We start from the raw sequence: 22,910 nt of genomic DNA on the forward strand, positions 1-22,910 counted from the left end.
GGTTCTTGCTCCAGAGATGATAATAACTACGACTCAGTCTTGCACTATAGCAGTATTATCGAATTTGGGTTTCATGATACATATTACCTTATGTTGGCCTTATTCTTATACTATTTTTAATTTACTGTGTAACTGTTAATTGAAATAAACTTATTATTATTTTCCACCTCGAGACTGCTCACTTCATCAATACTCAGACGGCCGATTGGCGCAGTGGGTAGGGACCTAGCTTTCTGAGTACAAGCCTGTGGGTTCCATTCCCACAACTGGAAAATGTTTGTGTGATAAACATAAATGTTTTCCAATGTTTGGGTTAGTTTAGTTTATATGTATTTTAGAACTATTTATGTATATTATTCATAAAGATATTCACCAATTATTTTAGTACCCATAACACAAGCTATAGCGTAGCTAGTTATGGGTACTATAGATGGCGATGTGTGGATTGTAGTAATTATCTTATATATATATATATTGGAACTAATATGGGTCTTCTGGCTGAGAAGGTTAAACAAATTGTTTGACGTATTTGCTCTCAAAACCTATATATCAGATGCGAGGTGTAAACAGAATGGTTTACATAGACGGGTAATTAAAGCAACTTCGGTGTGAATTCAGGGTCAAGAACTTTATTGGATATACAGGATGTTTGGTGCATCGTGTGCCAAATCGAATCTGATGATTGGAGGGGTCTTTGGCTATCTCTTCAGCCCTCGTAAAAAAATCTTGCTCAAACGGTTTTTTTTATACTGATTTTAAATTGTTTTTTTAAAAATTGTAAAAATTCTACATTTAAATTTTAATAAAAAATAAAGTTGTTAAGTATTAATTAATTTTCTTTTTAATCTTTAATTTGTAACGTTTTACGCTTCTTTTGAAACTAGAATTACACGCCAGCAACATCTAGTTTTTGTTTTACAGCCCCGCAAAGTTTTTTTTACGTAAAAAAATAAGCTTGAACGTCAACTTTCGGTTTTAATAAAAAAAAAACTAAAAGTGATCATGTTCTTCCAATTTTTTTAAAACATCTCTGGACTGTCCCCTTTCTAATGGTGTGCAATATGCCATGAAAAGTAATTAGTAACATCACTAATTTTCAAATTTTCTAAACTTAGTCACAATTTTCTAATATTCAACAGATGAAAGAAAAACAAGTTTTTGCGTAAATAAAACTCACAAGCAGGTAAAATTTTTAAATTTCGTAGGTTTTACTTGAAATAAAAATAATACATTGCATTTGAAACATTTATTTCATAATTTTTACAAATTCTGCTCAAATTGTTCACCCCTGTTTCGAATGCAGGCCCGACATCTTTGACGTATTGTTACAGTTGTAGTCCGAAGCCGTATTTCGTTCTTAATTGTACCGAAGGCCGCTTCTATGCGTTGTATTAGTACCTCCCTCGTTGGGACTTCTGTGGCGTATACTAGCTCTTTGGCACGTCCCCAGACATAAAAATCTAACGGAGTTAAGTCTGGGGAACGTGGAGGCCATGCAATAGGCCCATCGCGCCCAATCCACGAATTGGGGAACACATTATCGAGGTATTCCCTCACAGTTAAACGCCAATGCGCGGGACAGCCGTCATTTTGAAATACTATGGGCACATCTTCATTAAACACGGGCACCTCGGCCAATAATTCCGGCAGATCATTTTGCAGGAACTCTAAATAATTATCGCCATTTAAGTTATCAGGCAGGTAGTGCGGTCCAATTACCTGATTCCCAATCACTCCTGCCCAAACGTTCACACTAAACCGTCTTTGAAAAGATTGCTGTCTTTTGGCATGTGGGTTTTGCCGTTTCGGTGCCCAATGGTGTAAATTGTGCAAGTTAAGAATCCCTTCTCTGGTAAATTTGGATTCGTCAGTCCACAGTATTCTTTTTAAAAAATCAGGATTATCCACATCTGTGTGTAACAAAAACCGACAAAAGTGCATTCGTCTGTCAAAGTCGCCACCCTCAAGACCTGCAACAACCAAAAATCTTTTTAATTCCCCTTGAGCAGTAATTAATTGCACTAGAAGATTATGGATACCTGCTAAACAAAGGCAACGTCAAACAAAGGTTTTAAATTACGTACCTTGAACCGGAGTCTCGTGGAATGGATATTTTTCGTTTTGTCGAAGGACTTTCCACACTTTCCATATTGAAATATCAAGTTGTGCCGCCACATATCTAATGCTTCTTGTGTCGTCTTCCTCAAAAAGTGCCAGTATTCTCTCGTCCACTTCAACATTATGTCGCACAACATGTCCCCTTGGTTCATGAAAATTGACACTCCCAGTCTCGCGTAAACGTCGGTATGTGTCTTGGAAGACTCTGCGGCCAGGTAATCGTCGACCAGGAAAGCGTTCCTGGTAAAGTCGTTGCGCTGCACGAGCGACACCACGGGCTGCACCATAAACCATTATGATGTCCGCATATTCCTCGTTAGAGTATGTCGTCATTGCAACAACAAAAAAGTCAACAAAGTTTAACAATAACACCAAAAGTAAATAAAACGTAACAAAAAACAACAAAACTTAACGAAAACTAAATAAAAGAATCGTGGAGTACAGTAAGCTAGCACACACGTTAGGCAGCAGAGGCAGTGATGTCTCGACTAAAAAATAAGATGGCCGCCGTGTCGACGCGACGCGGGGCCCGTTCGCGATTGGTTCAAACAGGTTTGCACTATGCAAGAAAGGAATAGAAGATAGATTTCGCTTCACTAGAGTGAAAAAACTATTTTTGCCTGTTTAAACGAACAACGGGCGTATAACTTTATGAAAGAGACAGAAAATGTCATCTGCCTTGTGAATTGTGAGTGTTATTTACGCAAACCCTTGTTTTTCTTTCACCTGTTGAATATTAGAAAATTGCGACCAAGTTTAGAAAATTTGAAAATTAGTGATGTTACTAATTACTTTTCATGGCATATTGCACACCATTAGAAAGGGGACAGTCCAGAGATGTTTTAAAAAAATTGGAAGAACATGATCACTTTTAGTTTTTTTTTTATTAAAACCGAAAGTTGACGTTCAAGCTTATTTTTTTACGTAAAAAAAACTTTGCGGGGCTGTAAAACAAAAACTAGATGTTGCTGGCGTGTAATTCTAGTTTCAAAAGAAGCGTAAAACGTTACAAATTAAAGATTAAAAAGAAAATTAATTAATACTTAACAACTTTATTTTTTATTAAAATTTAAATGTAGAATTTTTACAATTTTTAAAAAAACAATTTAAAATCAGTATAAAAAAAACCGTTTGAGCAAGATTTTTTTACGAGGGCTGAAGAGATAGCCAAAGACCCCTCCAATCATCAGATTCGATTTGGCACACGATGCACCAAACATCCTGTATATGGACCGTAAAATAATCACGGTCTTCAGCGGTTGCCGATGTTATTACAGGCACAGCGGCGTGCACTTCATACATGCACAAAAGCACTACCTAAAATGTATATATAACTCGTATAGGAGGAGGAAGTTTTGCCGTTTTATGCAATTTTCCTGCTATATGCATACGTTGGTAAGAAACCCACTGCTAGCCACTGTACAGGCACTTAACACCTACGCCTCAGTTTGAACGTTACAGCACGTGTTCCTTGAATGGTTGCTCTTTTGAAAAGTTTTCTGACTGTTTGGTAACTATAAAAAATTATGTATATTTTTTTATTTTTTATTGATCAACTTAAGAGTAAAACAATTAACGACAATTAGGTCACTCACCTCATCTCAAACGACACAGAGTTTATGTGAAAAGGTATAGAGTAATAGTATTAATAAATAATAATTTAGTATTAATAATAATTTTGACGGCCGACTGGCGCAGTGGGCAGCGACCCTGCTTTCTGAGTCCAAGGCCGTGGGTTCGATTCTCACAACTGGAAAATGTTTGTGTGATGAACATAAGTATTTTTCAGTGTCTGGGTGTTTATATGTATATTATAAGTATTTATGTATATTATTCATAAAAATATTCATCAGTCATCTTTGAACCCATAACACAAGCTATGCTTACTTTGGGGCTAGATGGCGATGTGTGTATTGTCGTAATATATTTATTTATTATTTATTTTTAATTAAAAAAAAATAAAAAATTAAGTTGCAATCACAACCCTACCAGTAGTCAGTACACAACATAGGAAGTTTATGATTACAACTTGTACATAGATGACATACCAGAACCCTACCCCACGCAACATTCTCACTGGTAAAGTTATTTTACGACACATTAAGGTCTTTAGTATGGATTTGAATACTTGGGTACTCTTAAGTACATTCGCAAAAAACTATGACTCAGAAGCTACACTTTCCCCGTCAAAAGTGTTTGGTTTACGGAGTAGGCGGTGGTAACCATTGAATTAAGAGCATACGGAATCCTCATTCAGCCATTACAAGAAAAATCGTCTTTATTATCACACATTTTTGTAGTGTTACATTTGTGTCATAAATTTGTTTAAAATATAAATGTGTGACAAAGGAGCTGGCTCAGTATAGCTGCATACTAATCCATTAGTTATTAGTTAAATTATCCAAGCAATTCTTACAGCAATCTGTGGTTAGATAAAAAATTATCCATATGTAGAAGTTCTGCGTTGCAGTATGCAGTGCATTGTGAACAAAAACATTAAAAACGCTTCGCGCACATCCCACTTTACACACGCGGAATGTACATAGCATTCCGCGTGTGTAAATGTAATGTTATATGCTAGGTCAGAATTTTTTCCCATTTCATGGTTAACGCTTGGAGGGAAAATGATTACTGTCAACTGCTTGGTTCATACCAAGCAGTTGACAGTAATTTTCTGGAACGCAGTTTTAAATTTTTTCCTGTCGCCATCGTCTCTATTGTTATTGATCCAATGTAATCAGATCATAAATAAATGAATTTTTAATTTTTTTTAATTTTTAACCGTTAGTTCGAGAAACCATACTAAAGTGGAGTGGTTTTTGATGCTTCGTCGTGTTCACAGTTTCTGTATGATCTTAATTCTATGGTGGTACCATAAACTAATGAGATGCAAGGTTAAAGCCTGGTTTACTTTCTTATTGTTTTTCATATTCGTCACTGAGACAGTATTTGAATACGCCGTTACACGCTAGTCTTAAATGGATGTTTTTAGAAAAACTTATCTACCTTACCAGTGTGTTGCTAGTGAGAACTTACGGATCTGAAACGTGGTCGCTTATTATGGGCCTCATAAGAGAGTCAAATATTGGATGGAAGCAGGTGTTACTTTGGGCAAATCTATTTATTTATTTATACTCTTTATTTGTACACCACTCAGAAAACCGAGACAAAAAAAAGAACAAACACATGAAGAATGAAGCAGGATACAAAAGGCGGCCTTATCGCTAAGTAGCGATCTCTGCCAGGCAAAATCTATGATATGTAAATTAAGCTTAATTTGCTATACTCCGCGAAAAGCAGTAGAATCTGTATGGTATAATTATAATTTCTTCAATCTTTATACTCCACACCAAACAGATCTTTGGCAATGTAACCTCTACGCACGTTACGCTGCGAAACCGGAGCATCCTCAGGAGATGATGACTTTGAAATGAATAATTGTCGAGAGTATCTCTGCGTGATCAAATGCGGAAATGAAAAGATCTGTAGAAGAACTAGAGTTACCAACATAGCTCAGCGAGTCGCAAAGCAGAAGTGACAATGTACGGGGCATATAGCTCGGAGAACCGATGGATGTTGGGATCCCAAGGTGCTGGAATGGCGACCCCGCACAGGTAAACGCAGCGTTGGTCGGCCCCCAACGAGGTGGACCCACGCCATAAAAGGAGTCGCTGGAAACAAGCGGCCTCGGACCGTGGTCTCTTGTAGGGAGCTCAAAAATCCTTAATTCAAGTATAAATATGAATAAATATACTACGACAATACACGCATCGCCATCTAACCCCAAGGTAAGCGTAGCTTATAATATAGGTACCTAAAATCTGATAAATATTTTACTTTTAATACACATAAATACTTATAAAATACAGATAAACAATCAGGCACTGAAAAACTATCATGTTCAACACACAAACATTTTCGAGTTGTGGGAATCGAACCCACGGCTTTTGACTCGGAAAGCAGGGTCGCTGCCCAATACGCCAGTCGGCCTATGGGTACCTAGCACTTTTGGTGCGTACATTACATGAGTATTACACGGTAGTGATATGATGGCGATAACCTTATTCGTTAACTTAAACTAAAGCTACGAGGGTTCCAAACGCGTCCTGGTCTAAGAAGAAGCCCACAACAAACTTAGCCGGGTGTTTTTTTTATTACCATCTCACATTGTCATTTAAATTGTAATCATATTATGTATCAGCCCGAAATCACGTGTCACAGGTGAAAGGCTTCGGCCGTGGCTAGATACCATGCTAGCGTAAAGACGAATCGCCCAGCTATCAAACAAACAGTCAGACTTGACGTTACAAAAGTGCTTATATTAGGCCTACTTGAAATAAATAAATTTTGAATTTTGAATTTTATCTAGCGTTCCGGTACATTGCCGTTGAGTACCTAACCATAGAGGCTAGCCCGCTATCAATTTAGACAGCATCGTCATTTACCACCACGTGAGATTGCAGTCAAGGGCTAACTTGTAATGGAATAAAAGGTACTTAGACGATAGCTTTCCTAGAATTGTGATAGCCAACTGGAATTATTATTATTGACTATACCTACTCCATATAGACTCTATACAAAGACGTTGATAAGTTACCTTCATACCAAAGTCTACCTTTTGTTCAATCATTTTTAGAGTTCCGTAACTCATGGAAAAAATTAAACCTCGTCTGTCTGTGTATGCTGCTACACTTGAAGTAGGTGATTGAAGCTCCAAGACAAAAAATAGGTATATTGTTCGAGCTACCTCAGTCGGTCGTTGAAATATGTTGAAAACAGATTCAACGGTATCTTTACTATCTGTACTTTGAATCACAAAGTTGACTAGTTTGTATGTATGTTCGCACATTTGGGACCAACTAAATATAAATATAAAATCTTTCCGATATACAACGTATAATGAAAACAGAAATGATACTTCAGAGGTTTTAGAGATATTGAAGATAAAAGACCGACACGCGCTACGCGACGCGTACTTAATAAAGTGACAGGAGTCACATGATTTTGATTTTGCATGTGAAGCCTGTGGAGTATTATTTCATTTAGGTACCCGTCGTATACATATATTTTGTCCATAAATTTTACTAAATAACTTTGAAAAACGTAACGTTATTCCTGTCAGAGATAAATTTTACTTTTTTTTTCTAGTAGTGTGTGTATAAATTTTGTTTTTGTTATTTTTATATGCAACTAGCGTACCCAGCCCGCTTCGCCGGGCTAGATTTTGCTTTATTTTATTTAAGCAATAAACTTACATCATTAAATTTTTACCCACACACTTTCTCTTTTATATATATATATATATATATATATATATATATATATAGATAGATAGATGAACTTTATTTCAAATCTACTATCTGTTGCCCGAGTTATTCGTCCGGGTTTTTATACGGTGTTTTACAGATCCCGTCCTTTCAACCAACCACCAAAAATCAAGTCGGGTCGTGCTTAGTTAGTGAGTAAAGTAAGGGCAAACAAACACACTTTCACATTTATAATATTAGTAGTACGGATGGATGGTCACAATAACATTTACCCTAGTTTACGGCGCGCAGTAGTCTAAAATATTAAAGACGCCAATTTGCAAAACTGGTGCAACCTTGTATTGATCACAAATTAGTACAAATTATTGTACTTGGCGAACGGCAAGTCTTCCCAATTATTTGAATATCACCTTTATTGAGATTGATATAGAACACATTTCGAATTGAAATGCGCGAGAAACAGTAAATCCATGAATAGCTGCCAAATATTATTTTACACATTGAACACATCATCGACACAAAGTCTACGAGAATTATTACGAAATGTAGTCTAAGCTAGCGTTTACTTGCGGCGTTGCTCGCGTTTAAGTAAAATCTGCCCATACAAACTTTCATGCCATATTTGAACTATATATGCTATACTAATCTGAAGGCTGTGCGATTGATTTGTCAATTATATAGAGGTGGGCATTTGAGTTTTAGTTAATGTGTTATCTTTATATACAAATCGTATTGTATTTAATACTAATTATTAGCACAGGCTTTGCCATATTACAATAATGTGTCGTTTTCAAATATCGACACTTAAGAATCAGAGTAAAATGGATCTTATTTGTAATTCATTAAAGTTCTAATTTACGGTTTACCTACTACAACTCTTTAGTTTTTGACAAAAAGAAAATGATTAACAGAAGTACAAGACTTACGATTCTAGAACCACTTTTATAAGGTCCATTTTTCTTTGACGGTATAGAGTTTGATATGCGAGAATGACTCCTCGATCACCAGTTAGCAAATCATGTACTAAGGCTACAGATGAGCCATCGGCTTGGTCCGTCAATGATAACTATAAAAAATATATTATTTTCACCTTACCTTACTTAGGTAACGTAAAAATAATATTTTTTTACATACCAACATTGTAACTATCAGATCGGAAATAATTTCTTATCCGTGACTATAGTTGTTCATAGATAAGCTATAGATAGCTTCACCATCATCAGCCAATATCTATCCACTGCACACACTGGATGCCAGCAACTCTCCAGCTGTCATCGTGCCACCTCCTACACTCCTTAGCAGACTCGTGGATCAAAGACCTTTCAGCTCCAACGCCCATTGGTCCGACATACGCGACTTCAACGAAGAGCTACGTAAACTTTCGGACATTGTCCCTGAAATAAATTCCTAGGTTTTGGTCATTCCTAGAGGAAAAAACGTTTTCCGAAATCGTTACGTTAAGCGACACCGATTCAGCGGATCGTAAAGTTTGGAGACTCGTAAACGTCAGTTTCAAAAAAAAAAATTTTTTTTTTTTTTAATAATCTTAAATCCATAGGAAAAATGAAAAATTTGAGAATACAAACACAAAATTTGAGGCAAGAACCATAGACAAGTTAGGTTATATGAGCCGCCTAGTGAAAATCGATTGATGAAAGGCGTTACTTACTAGCATTGCCTTGCCCGTCGTTATTGAAAGCGGGTATTAGCCACTTGTAAGTTTGCGGCGATGCCATATTAGCTAACTAGATGGCGCCACAAGATCCTGCAACGCACTATCGAAGTTTTCACGAGTGATGAACATATAATATACAACTCCCAAAGGTGAATGGTTGGACCTAGGTCCCCGAGCATATAACGCCAGACCTTCCTATTGTTATGGTTGACCGCATCACCATCCATAGCTCCGTATGGGAGTTTAAAGATTAGACTCGGACTGTCAATGATCATGTACTTAGTTAACTTATCAAAATTAAGCTTAATTTGCTATACTCCGCGAAAAGCATCAATCATCCTCAGGAGATGTTGACTTTATAAAGAATAATTGTTTAAAGTCAACATCTCCTGAGGATGCTCCGGTTTCGGAGCGAAACGTGCGTAGAGGATATATTGCCGAGGATCTGTTTGGTGTGGAGTATAAGGATTGAAGAAATTATAAATTACACCACACAGATTCTCCTGCTTTTCGCGGAGTATAGCAAATTAAGCTTAATTTTGATAATATATCATGGATTTCCGCAAAGTAACGCCTGCTTCTATCCAATACTTAGTTAACGCTAAACCAATAGTATAAATGAACTTTTGCTGCTAATGAAATGTAGCATTGAGGACCAGGGAATGCAATCTCGGCATTTTTTAGCGAGATTGATCTCGGACGATTAAAGGGCGAGATCTTGCCAGTTAAACGAGATTACACTCGAGCGTATTTATCGCTTCATTCGAAGCGCGGACTGACGCGGACGGAGTTGCGTTGCGGTCTGTCGTTTTCGTTCGTGCGTGCGGCGTGCAGCATCATCACTCATCAGCGCGCATTTTTTTAGTTTCTTGCGTTGTTTTAATTTTATTTTTTTGCTGGTTATTGTTTGAAAATATTAAAAAAAAATAATAAACACAAATCTGACAACCTCGCGAGATCTCGTAGTGTTGTTATTTATCACGCGGTATCTAGCCTCAATCTCGCGAGATTTGTGTTCCCTATTGAGACCACTGTCAATTAGTTCCGCCTAGAGGGCGTTAAATGTTTGTTACAGGCGGACTGTCAATCTCCTTGCAATTTGTGTTTTTAAAGCGAAACTTCTTTATCGACGTATGGGAGAATTTCTATGTAACATTTTTCTGTTACGCGCCATCTTGTAACGCTTTTCTGTTACGCGCCATCTTCATTTCTAATACATTCAACACGTGGGTGTGATTATGGTATTTTGTTTTGTAAATATCAGTGAACGTAAATAATTTTATTAAAACTAGTTATTATTAATTAACTTTAATTTAAAAAAAATTATGTCATAAAGAAGTTTCACTTCTTACGTTTGTACACTAATACTCATACATTGCGACTATGCCTATATTTTTTTTATTGGAAAAAAAAAAATACAATCTTTTTGATCCACACTTTCTTCATAAGTATGCTTCGGAAGAACGTTAATTTTATACCTGTCTTATGTTATTTATTAAACTTAAATCCTTTTTTGATATTTTATAAAAATGTAATTTACACGTCGCTATGTAAAGGCATGTGCACTTGTGAATGACGTGCATATTAATTATCATTGTGTGTTTTGCTTTTTTTTTTAAAGTGCAACATGTGTGTCGTTAGTGCTCATAAATTCTTTCGATATCCTAAAAAATTTTCGAGGTCGCCGGTATGTAACATTCCTGCAGTCTAAATCATACAACAGAGCGGCAATAAGTAAACAAATTTATTAATTGTAAATGCTTTACATATGTTGTGGTAAAGAAACTACACAATAAAATAAACAAAGTTTAATTTACTGATAATAATAATAATAATAATTAATAATAAAAACTAATAAAAATCATATTTTACACAATACATCATCATAATTAATTCTTACACGCCTATGGATAATAGTAATTAATTATTTTGTAAACATATCAAGACGTGGACTAGCAAATAAACGTTAACTAAAACGAATCTTATCATTTTTTTTGTTATTTTATATGTTATAGTTTATATAATAAAATTAGTGTCAAGGAATCGGGATTTATGTTTAGGGGACCTTAGATTATGTTTTATCTAATTTTTAATTAGGTGTTTATCGGAGAAGATTATTTTTTTTAAATCAAAATCCCGAAACTGTAACCCGCTGCTTAGTCAATGCCCGCAAATGCTGAGATTTCGATATAAATTATTTATCAGTCTAAGCGACTGTTAAAATATTTCGGTTCAATCAAGTAACATCAAAAACATACTTCAGACTACCACGGTAAATCTCAAAGCTTATATAAAGTAATAGTGAAGGCATTGTTTATTTTTAACCCAAATCGCTTTAACGTGTACATTCAAAACGAAAGTGACCGTATGGTTCGACTTTTTGTTTTTAATATTTGGTTTGTGTTGTTACGCACAGTCGGTGCAAATTAAGCAATTAAGTAGAGGAAAAAAAAAGTTCTAAGCATTCTGGTTTTTGATTTATGTTTAATATTGTGAATATGCCATATTTAAACCTTCGTTTCGTGCATTGTTTACAATACAAAATAATTGCGATGTTTCACATCACAATTAGCTTTTTTCTTCAGTTATTTTTTGCTACTATTTTTATATAACTGATATTTAATAAGGTTACGTCAATTTCGTCATTTTGTTTCAGCTAATTGATAGGGCACGATAAAACAAACGATATGTTTCTTGAACGTGAACGAAACTTAGCACATGATGGTATCGAACACTAACGTTTAATAAACCCAGTGAACGCAGACACAAGAAAATCGCTCCTTCACCGGTTATTGGATTTCAATAAAAAACGCTATAATTTTGTATTAATTAATTATTCAAAATATGTTAAAACATAATCAGTTTGGTAATACCAAAAATTTTAAAGTTTCGATATATCCTTACTTATAAATCGTAACATCGATAAACTATGACACTGTTTCATGTCTGAAGTCCATTGGTAGAAGATCATCGTTAGACCGTGTTTTACTAACGGCTTGTCCTAAAATCTAGCTTTACGCATGAATATCGAAGACAATCACTTTCGTTTTGGAAGTTCCGATTTTGTTTATCATAGAGTAAAAAATAATTTCCAAAATGAAACTTATTGGATTACGCGAAAGTCCCCACATATGCCTAGCTTTCATTGGGTCGCCCAATAGTATCGAATTCAATCTATCTCCTCATTTTTTTACATATGGAAATAGCTGCAGCCCTAATATCTCGCTCATAGCAAATAAAACCGACGACCGAATGAAAGCAAGGCTTTTTTTTAATAAGATTAAACATTATACATAGTTATACATTTTCACAACGATGTTATACGTAAAAAGAAATAAATAGTTTACCTTAGTAACCGCAAATGTGATGAGAATACATAACTGTGAGGACTTAATAATACAAAAATCTGTAGCGTTACACTTACAAAAAATGCACTCGTGTTGTAGGATGGCATGTGTTTTCGACGTAAGCGATAAAGTGACAAACTTAGTTATGTACTAGGTTGGCTAATCAGCCTAGTTTTATAGTGCCACTTGCGCAAACGACATAGGCACCTCTTTTTATTTATAACATCATTGTAGTTACAGGTTAAAATATGGCAGTCCATACCAATGTAAAAGTGAGAAAAATTGGTCAGAATAGAAAATATAAACCAAATTACCTAGGAGCCGTTTTAATAACTATCCATTAAATATATATATATCATATAGTAATGCTATATAGTAAGTTATCATACACCGATGTGAAAAGAAGCAGTTACAGTAGAAAACAATTTTTTATTTTTAAAAAAGTCTTATCTATATCGCAGAGTAAGGGAAAAAGATAGACGGATAAAATGTTCGTGCATGGCTGAGTTATGTAAATGTTCTTATAAATTTTTGCTATTTTATTCTTGAACCCAGATAGCGTTGCAAGGTAAAAGTAATGTCCTGTAAAGTCTATAGGGACATTAGACAGAAGCTCACTGTGCCATTCTGTTGTACACAAATCTTTAATCCGAAGAGCATATTTTAAGGGATAGCACTACTTTTTGACAAGCCAATTTAGTTTAGTTTAAGACTTATGTACAACATATTAGGCCTCATCAACGCCAAGCACTTAATAATGGCTTCATTGCCAACTTGCTCCTTCTATCTTCTCCCTCTACTCTAAGTATCCTATAAGCTAGCAGACCCGATCTACTACTGCCCGTGTATTACCCACTTCGTTTTTATCTGTCCAACCGAACGGCTGCATATACGGTCAGCCTGTTGCCTGTTTCCCACCAAGAAAAAATTAAAAAGGTCATTTTAATTGGACAGATAAAACAACACCCTTCTTACAAACCATCCTTATATAGACAAATATATTCATGGTTACGTTAAATCCTATTTTAATCAAACGGTAAGAGGAGGGGGGGGGGGGGGGGGGTTTTGGAAATGAGACATTGTATGTGGAAGATAGTTTTATAAATAAACAGCGGTGCGCTTCTATTGATATGCCTTTTCGATCATATATAGTTCTGTTTCAGTCTCGAATGTAATAATAACCACGTCACTGAAAGACCTGACAATTTTGTATACAAATTTACAGTTTTATGCAAACTTCAGCTGTACGTTTCATTGAAAACGTACAATACAGCCTATTTAATTAAATAAAACAGATACAAAATAAATTAATAAAAAATCTTTATCATTGTTTTTTTTAAATTATTTTGTGCTTGCGTACCTTTTACAATTTGAGCATGATATATTTGAACGTATAGAGCATAGACTTTAGGGAGAGGGTGAAGTGTATGTGGTGGCCTTAACTTTTTAGTTGTTTCAAACAGTAACCAATCTTGATGTTGTGTGGACGAGTCCATATCTTTCTTTACTTTTAATCTTAATCATAAACACCTACATATTACATTGTAACCTATCTAAAGGGTTAAGTAAAATTAAAAAAAAAAAAAACAATAACACAATAGCGTTACAACCATCCATCGACTAAAAAAGCCCAACCTACTTTTAGAATATATTTAAAAAAGGAAAAAAGTGTATTTAAATCAATAAGTAAATCCAAATTTAAATTTCGACACTAAAAGATTCGTATCAACGTATTTTATTCCTATTTTTTTCTATCATTTTAGCCTGTGACATTTAGTTGGTTTTTGCAGACTTTTTAGGTCTCTTCTTACTTTTTTTTACATTGATGATTTGGTTTCAAGCCCTGTCGAGCCAACGTTATAATAATGTGAATGTAATATACCATAAATAAAATAACGCTACCACTCTTCCTTTATCAATTTTTAAATAGCAACACATATGTTGAAGTTATAAATGCTTATAAATAACGCTTATACACCTATACTCTAGCTTAATATCCTAAAATGAACTCAGGCCTTTTTGAGCCCTCGATTAAATATTGATTAAGTTACCTACTAACAGACGTTTTGTTTTGCTGTGAAACTTGCACGTGTAGAGGTCGCCACTGAGTTAACGGGCATCGCTTAAGCGTGAACAGTTACAAGTTAACTACTGTAACGCAGGTTTTACGTTTTTTTTTTCAAACAAGTATAAACGCCAGTTTGAATACTGCTTTTTGCTTTGAATTTTATCGATTTGAAACGCTTTTGAGTAGCAGGCGATTTTTAACGAATGCCATTATTTTGCAACCAAATTGGGCAACCATTTCCGTTTGAAATGATTGCGCGGTTGTAAGGCATACGGTTTCGAAATTTCAAAACCGTATGCCTTACATAGCCCTGCTGAATTTCCGGAAAATCCGAGCATGCTGTTGCGCGCTAACTTCACTCTGCATCGTTCTAATTAAAATGAGTTCTATGTTATGTACGGTTGACACATTTTTCCATGAAATTGAACGAGCGGTGAGCGAAACCCGCACGAGTATAACTTTTTTCCACAAGGTGAAATTGGAACGTACCACAAACTGTCGGATTCTGATAAACCTATCGATTTGTATATTATTTCTGCTTCGCTTCCAGAATGGCAAAGGTGCCACATAAACCCTTTTGTAACTGTTGGACCCAGCGCTAAAAAAACCTGGGATATTATGTACAAAAGGTTCAGTCCAAAATTTAAGAACCAATCATCGCTGGTCACCGTGCCGGTATAATAGTCGTTTGACTCTAGCCCACTCCAGCAAAACCGTAGTCTCAACCTTTATTTTTATATATGGGATACAAAATTATCATTAGAAATAGAGTTAGAATCATATTAAGTGAGATAAGTACTATTTTGGTGGGAATGATTTTACCCATGCAAGTAAAAGCGGAGGCAGCGAGATGTTATTACCTCTAGAGATACAATTTAACTCTTTAAATACATTAATACCCTTAGTTTAAGAATAGCACGCTCGTGTAGTTTTGGAATATCCTTACTTATTAAGTCAAGTAAAATGGATCTTAAACTCCTAGATCGCAAAATGAATTTTGTTTTGCAAACGTGTTGTTTAGAGCGCCATCTGTAATAGTGTTAAGGAACTCAAGTTCTAAAACCAAACCTATTAGATCGTTTTTACAATGACGTATACTCGAAACACTATTCTGTAGTAGAATGTAAAGACTATTGAGAGCAGTCAAACCTATAAGTGTTTATGAAACAGCCCCAATAAGGCGAGGATTAAGTTACGTTTTTTGTTATAAGAAGTAACTGTAAGAACCATTACGGTATTCGATAAATCATAGCCTTTTTCATCCTACAAATCATACAAGCTATTCAATAGCACTTTCAAATCGTATTTGAGGTAGTTGAACTCGAGAGGTGTTAACATATCACTGAGTTTACGAAATAGGAGTGAAAAGTCCTTGTAATCAGTTCGAGTTCACGCTTTATGGAAAATGAGGTATCCATATGAATGATCCTATACCGCCCTTTGGTATACGATTAACGGATACCATTGCAAACAATTATAACATCCCGTATAGCTAAGCCTCGTAACACGAAATCTGCTCTTATAACTCTTACACATTAAAGTAGTTTTTGCGTACACTGGTAAAAACAAGTTGGTGATGGAAAAGACATTTTTTTTTACATGTATTTTTAATCTCAATACAGATTACAAATGTTTACATAGATTACAATTTGGAACAATGCTTTCAGAGTTTATTTTTTGTTCATCGAATCAACTTTTTAAAACCAATAGGGACTATATAGACTATTATTTTAAAAATAACTAAGTATAGAAATGAAACTTCTTTGTGCGTGCCCTAAAATTGTCCCCCTCCCAACCCGCAACGCCCCGCTGTCGCCCCACGAATTTGCCAGGGCTGTCACCTATGTAAATTTAGTTATGAGTACGATTAAATGTACAAATCATACATCGTTTTACTCTTTTTTTTTTGCAGTTGCATTTCGATTGACAAAAAATGCATCTACAAAAAAAAACCTTTGTAATCTGTTGGTAGTGTGGAAGGTATCATAGGCCATGACAGACAGCTTGTCAAGTATTAACGAACCGGTAAGGTATTACGGTGATTCTAAAGGGGTATGGTGAGTTTCCTTCCTATACAGTTATCATTGGTGATTCTCATATTAAAACATTGATTACGTCACAAAAAAACCCATACACTCACTTTTCGTTAAACTGCTTTTTATAACGCATGCCCTTATAGTTAGCAGAGTTTGTAAAATTCCCTTATCTATGTTTAATGAATTCCGTTTTCACTCCCTTCCCGGGTGTGACGTAATCAAGGAATAGTCCATTTTGATTTTCGATATTAAAAAAAAATTGTTAAAAAATTCGTAGAAAAAAATGTAGAAAATTCTATTTTCACACGATATTTCTTTATATAAAATAATGATAGAGATCTTAAACCAATCTGTACGAAAACGACGTGACTTACTCCACTAAACAATTAATTACATAAAATCATAAATTACTCCGGGATTAATATTAATTAATTATTATACATAGTAATATATAGCGACAAACATAATATTTCCATTCAATAAATTACTCAGCGACATCTTATTTAACGTTACAGTTACATTTGGTTTAATTTTTTTTTTTTTTGTTTATACCATTGAATCACTTTTTTTTTTTAAACGATGCGTGTGTGATGTGCGTTCTTTATCTGAAATAGAAATAGAATACAATTGTCACTTCATCTATGTTACGGTGTAAAATTGGAAATATATATATACGTTGTAATGTAGCAGTGATTGCCTAGATGCTGGGACATCGGCCTCCCTTTGGGAGCGAGTTATATATACGTTGTAATGTAGCAGTGATTGCCTAGATGCTGGGACATCGGCCTCCCTTTGGGAGCGAGTTCGAACTAAGTTAAATAAGCGTTTGAAGTTTCAATATAACTTGCTTTAACGATGGAGGAAAACATCGCGAGGAAACCTGCATGCAAGAGAGCTCTCCATAATGTTCTCAAAGGCGTGTGTAATCTGGGAATCTGCACATGGCAAGACGTGTGACCCGTAGTCTCGCGGTAATGGGTTTATAATGACGAAGATAATAGGCGTGTCCCCCCCCCTTCCCGAACCTCACAGAGTACGTTAAGATATAAGTTCCCGGTTAGTATTATAACATGTAATAATAATCGTTAAAGTACGACAACACTCATTAGTGCAGCGTCATCCGCAATTTCGATACACATAGCTGTCTGATAATTTTACCCCTATAGGTAAAATCTTGTGCACAAAACGACAAAAATTTATAAAAATAACTTTTAAGCTGGTCAAAAAGAGAAAATAACACAAATACTTACCAATAAAAATAATCATATATTAGACAGCATTCGCCCCTTCAGGCTCTGAAAGGCCAAGCTAACATACATTATACATATACGTACACATATAGTGGGAACGGACGACACATACACACTGTCATTCACACATAAAACTATATGCCACGGCATCGCTAAACTAAACCTTAAGATTTACAGTCGATATCGGAATCCGTGATGGGTATGGCATGAAAATAGTAAAATTACAAAAAACAAATTCGATATCTTTCAGTATAGTAGAAAACGGGTCACATTACGAAGTTACATTTCCGAACGACTGTAGATCTTTGGTTTCTCCTATAGCAATGCTTCACCGAGCGCAGTTTAAATGCTTCCATACGAGTTAACTATACAATAAATTTGCGAAGAAAGCCCTGTTCATCAAAACTCGACCTTATATCAAAGTCGTGAGAGTCCATGAATTAAATCAGGTGCGTTATAGAACTACCCGATTTACTTCGCAAGCTCTCCGAGACTATTAAGTAGAATCTGAAACAGGGTCGTAAAGTTAAAAATTGCGAAACTGCTGATCAGATCAGCTTCAAGCTAACAGTCAATCGCTGCAGCTTTAGTACAAATACGTACTCCATATCGTTCGTGTTAAAGTACACATTTCATTAAAATCGCGATAGTAGTAGTATTATCCAAGAAATAGTTTATAATGTATTTATTTACGCGACACAATCACACACCGCAATAATCTTTTGGAGGCAAGCGCGTCTGATTATGAATAAATGAATGAAAGTATAAATAAGGCGCCATCTTGTAAAGGTCGGCCATTTTGTTCGTGATAACTTGGAGATGTCGAAACGCGCTTGCTCGGAAAACGGTGTCTATCAATTTTAAGAGGTATTCAAGGTTAACAAGTTTTTTCGAATACAATGTAGCATTTCAAACTGACCCTTGCTCAATCAGCCCTTGGATTCAGAGGTCAGTCAGCACATCGAAATGTAAGTTCTGGTGAACTATAGAGTGTACTCGCAAACGCTATTGTGTGGTATTCGATAAAACAACTTCAAGTCATCTACGATCTCAGAAATATTTTGATGTATTCTCTAAATCTCGAGCACGTGATTTTACTGCTTTTGAGTAAGTATGCACAAGCATTCTTTTCATACAGTGTTCTATCTGTTCATAATCTATTGCATATGAATCACGTATGTAAATGAGAAAAAAAATTACATCTGAACTTAAGACTTTTTACTCTTTGTTACAGATGAGCAGAAGTCCCTGGAGCAAACCATTACACACTAAATTCAAATTCGATGCGAATGACGTCATCAACACGCAGTATCCGTACTGATATGAACATTATCAGCTAGTTATATTTGATTGCGCGAAACAATTTGCATTCATTTGAATATATCTTGTTTTCCAACGAGCGTGTTTTCAAAAAATCGCTTTCAAAAGCTCCATTCCAAGAGTACCTCGTAAAATTAATAAACACAGACACATAACTGTAGGATAAGATAGTTGGTGGGAATTGGGATAGTGGGTAATGCGGTGGTGGTATCTACTGGTAGGGTGGTGTGGTGGGTTTAGTTCCAGATGCGCAGGAACGAGTCCCAGGAGCCGGTGGCCACGGCCATGCCGTTCTCCGTCACGCCGAGGCACGAAACGCGATTGTCGTGGCCCGCCAGGATGCCTGGAAATAATTTATCAGAGATTGTATCCAAGTATATTTTTAACACGTAGCAAATCATCAACTGGCTGTGTTAGGCCAGGTGACTAGGAAATTGGATTCACTTTCGGGCCGAATTAGAATATCAGCGTGCAATTAAGTTACGTGTGTTTTATGAAATTAAAAATATCACTTGCTTCAACGGTGAAGGAAAACATCGTGAGGAAACCTGCATGCCTGAGAGTTCTACATAATGTTCTCAAAGGTGTGTGGAGTCCACCATTCCGCACTGGGACCGCGTGGTGGACTATGGCCTAATAATACGACTCATGCTCTGTAGTAGACCGTTAAAGGGTTGATGTGATGAGTTTAAAATGGGTGGTGATTTTAGAGCGAATTAAGACATCATTATTATAATTACTATATCAACGATTGACGTCCTCTGCTAGACGTAGGTTTTTTTGTAGGGAGATGTCCAAATACCATGAGTCTTGTGCCGCTAGGGTCCAGCGGATCCCTGCTACTCGTTTTATGTCATCTGTCCATTCCTTCGGGGATCTACAAACGCTGCGTTTACCGGTGCGAGTATGTCTCCATTCAAGCACCTTGAGACCCCAACGTTCGGCGGTCCCCCGAGCAATGTGCTTTAAACGGAATTTTAGTCGAATGGCGGTAAAAATGTGTATTCTGTCAAAGAAAGAATAGCAATCTGCTGAGTTCCTTGTTCCGAACCGGTGGTAGAGTCACTACAAACAGACTGACTTGACGTTTCAAAAGTGCTCATATACTGGGCCTACTTGAAATAAATGAATTTTGTTTTTTTTTTTATTAATTTTGTTATCACCATCTCACATTGCCATTTAAAATTACGAAACCTTGCCCCTAAAGAAATAGAGCGAAGACGCGAGTACGTACCGGCGCGCTCGGACTTCATCGAGTCCCACACGTTGCAGTTGAAGTCATCGTAGCCGGCCAGCAGCAGGCGGCCCGACTTGGAGAACGCCACGGACGTGATGCCGCAGATGATGTTGTCGTGCGAGTACATGGCCAGCTCCTGGTCGGCGCGGATGTCGAACATGCGGCACGTGGCGTCGTCCGAGCCCGTCGCGAACGCGAACCCGGACGGGAAGAACTGCGTCGCCACCGGCGGAAACGTTCAGGGTAATACACACAGACAGACAGACAGCGAACTTGCTTTCCGAGTCCAGCAGTGCTAGCACGGGCAGGGACATAACGTGTCCACCTGCTAAAGCAAGGGAACGGGGAATAGCAAAAGTTTACCCCCTGTTTATATCCACATATATTATTACATATATACACACCACACTAGCGGACCCCAGCGCCATCTGTCGGGCTAATTTGTGAATCTGAACTATCCAGGGTGCCACCCAAACTTTCCACAAAAACATCCAAATCGGTCCAGCCGTCTAGGAGGAGTTCAGTGACATACACATGCACACAAGAAATATAAAGATACACATATATTATTTGGACGTTATTTCCACTTGTGCGCCAGTGCTCTGAGAGTTGTTAATGCTATGGGAAGACATAATTGTCTTTTGTCCATGCTAGCCGTGCAGGGAGGTCCAAGGGTTCGATTCTCACAACTGGAAAATGTTTGTGTGTGTGATGAACATGAATGTTTATCAGTGTCTGGGTGTTTATCTGTTGGGTGTGTATCTGTATTTTTGACAACAATATTCATCAGTCATCTTAGTACCCATAACACAAGCTACGCTTAGTATAGTCTGTTAATTTATTGAAAAACATGCATACTAATCCTACTAATATTATAACTGAAAGTTATAGTTGAAAATTATAAGTTTGTATATATATTCTTTTTTTTTGTTTTTTTTTTTGCTTCGGGCAACTAGGTCCGTATTAAAAAACTTTGTCGGTAGGATAGTAACTAGCCACAGTCAAAGCCTCCCACTACCTTGACAGGAGAAAATTCTAAAATGAACCTGGGGCCTCCTACTTAAATTCACAACTCTCAGGGAGGTCGTCAAAAGACAGACAATGCTAAGGTACACGTACCTGCTTGCACCAGGTCGTAGTTTGAGTGTGTAGGAGCTAAAATATGTACTCGAGCACGACTTCAGCTTATAGAGTATCGCTGCACTTATACCATTCCTTCTGCAGCTGATATCGTATAGCGAAATGTATGGACTCTTTCACCCAAAAATACTCAACTTGTTCATCACACAAACATTTTCCAGTTGTGGGAATCGAACCCATGGCTTTGGATTAGTTATTTTGGTAAGTGGAGTCACTGCCCACTGCGCCAGTCTGTCGTAAAATGTCAATCTGCTGTGTACTCATGTTATATATTATGATATCATATTAGATCACAATATGTTTGCAAAGGTTATCGAAATCCGTTGAGTTGGCATCCATGCAATTTTTGGCATTCATAATATGAGTAGGTGGTAATCCAGTGGCGCGCATAGAGGGTATACAAAGGGTATGCAGATAATATAAAATGAAGAAAATCTCCAGTAAGAGTTCAAAATTCTTAACTGCGTTTTTATAACTCTTACAATGCCTACCCTTAAGTTATTTATAACCCGAAATTTTCTTCATTTTATATCATCTGCATACCCGTGAGATTTATGTGATTGATCATCTGATATATGATGATGGTGTTGATGGACGATTGGTTTGGCGGCTGCGTACCGTGACCGCGTTGATGTCGCTCTCGTGGCCGGGGAAGGTCTGCTTGCACTGGCAGTCGCGGATGTCCCACAGCTTGGCGGACGCGTCGCAGGCGCCCGACACGAACGTGCGCTGGTCCGGCGCCAGCGACAGCGACATGACGTCGCCCGTGTGCCCCGTGAACTGCCCGCACTGCTGTCCCGTCTCGATGTCCCACAGCGCGCTGCGCACGTTAATACGTCACATTACAGCACCAATGCGTCACAGTACAATACGAGTGCGTCACAGTACAACACGAGTGCGGACTAACGCACGCGGAGTACTAAGCGAGGACGTTATATTGCGTTGCAACACAAAACCTATCTCCATAATTTTCCTCCCTATTTTTTATAGTATTACATTACAGCACGAGTGCGTCACAGTACAGCACGAGTGCGGACTAACGCACGCGGAGTACTAAGCGAGGACGTTATATTGCGTGCAACACAAACACTATCGCCATATTTTTCCTCCGTATTTTTTTATAGTATTACATTACAGCACGAGTGCGTCACAGTAAAGCACGAGTGCGGACTAACGCACGCGGAGTACTAAACGAGGACGTTAAATTGCGTCGCAACACAATACCTATCTCCATAATTTCCCCCCCTATTTTTTTATAGTAATGTAATCCCAGCCCACCTTTAACATTTTTAAGTTATTTGCGTTTTAAGCAAATTAAAATATAACTTGCTTCAACCTTCACAGTGAAGGAAAACATCGTGGGTTAACCTGCATGCCTGAGTTCTGCATAATGCTTTCAAAAGGCAGACAACGTCGTGGACTACGGCCTGAACTTTTCTCGTTCTCGGAGGA

At 36.9% G+C, this 22,910-nt stretch overlaps 1 protein-coding gene across 2 annotated transcripts in view; it reads right to left on the minus strand.

The window, feature by feature from the left end:
* Positions 1 to 16,049: 16,049 nt before the first annotated feature.
* LOC120634469 (guanine nucleotide-binding protein G(I)/G(S)/G(T) subunit beta-1) overlaps positions 16,050 to 22,910 on the minus strand; it is a 37,714-nt gene continuing 30,853 nt past the window's right edge. For both annotated transcript variants that reach the window (XM_039905080.1, XM_039905081.1), the window contains exons 6-9: positions 22,077 to 22,278; positions 20,316 to 20,532; positions 17,762 to 19,424; positions 16,050 to 17,116 (exon numbers count right to left, since the gene is read on the minus strand). In XM_039905080.1, the coding sequence (XP_039761014.1) occupies positions 19,318 to 19,424; positions 20,316 to 20,532; positions 22,077 to 22,278 (526 nt within the window). In that variant the 3' untranslated portion in view covers positions 16,050 to 17,116; positions 17,762 to 19,317. The remainder of the gene's footprint in view (positions 17,117 to 17,761; positions 19,425 to 20,315; positions 20,533 to 22,076; positions 22,279 to 22,910) is intronic.

The sequence above is a fragment of the Pararge aegeria genome, chromosome 24, assembly GCF_905163445.1.
Source record: "Pararge aegeria chromosome 24, ilParAegt1.1, whole genome shotgun sequence".
Taxonomy (NCBI): domain Eukaryota; kingdom Metazoa; phylum Arthropoda; class Insecta; order Lepidoptera; family Nymphalidae; genus Pararge; species Pararge aegeria.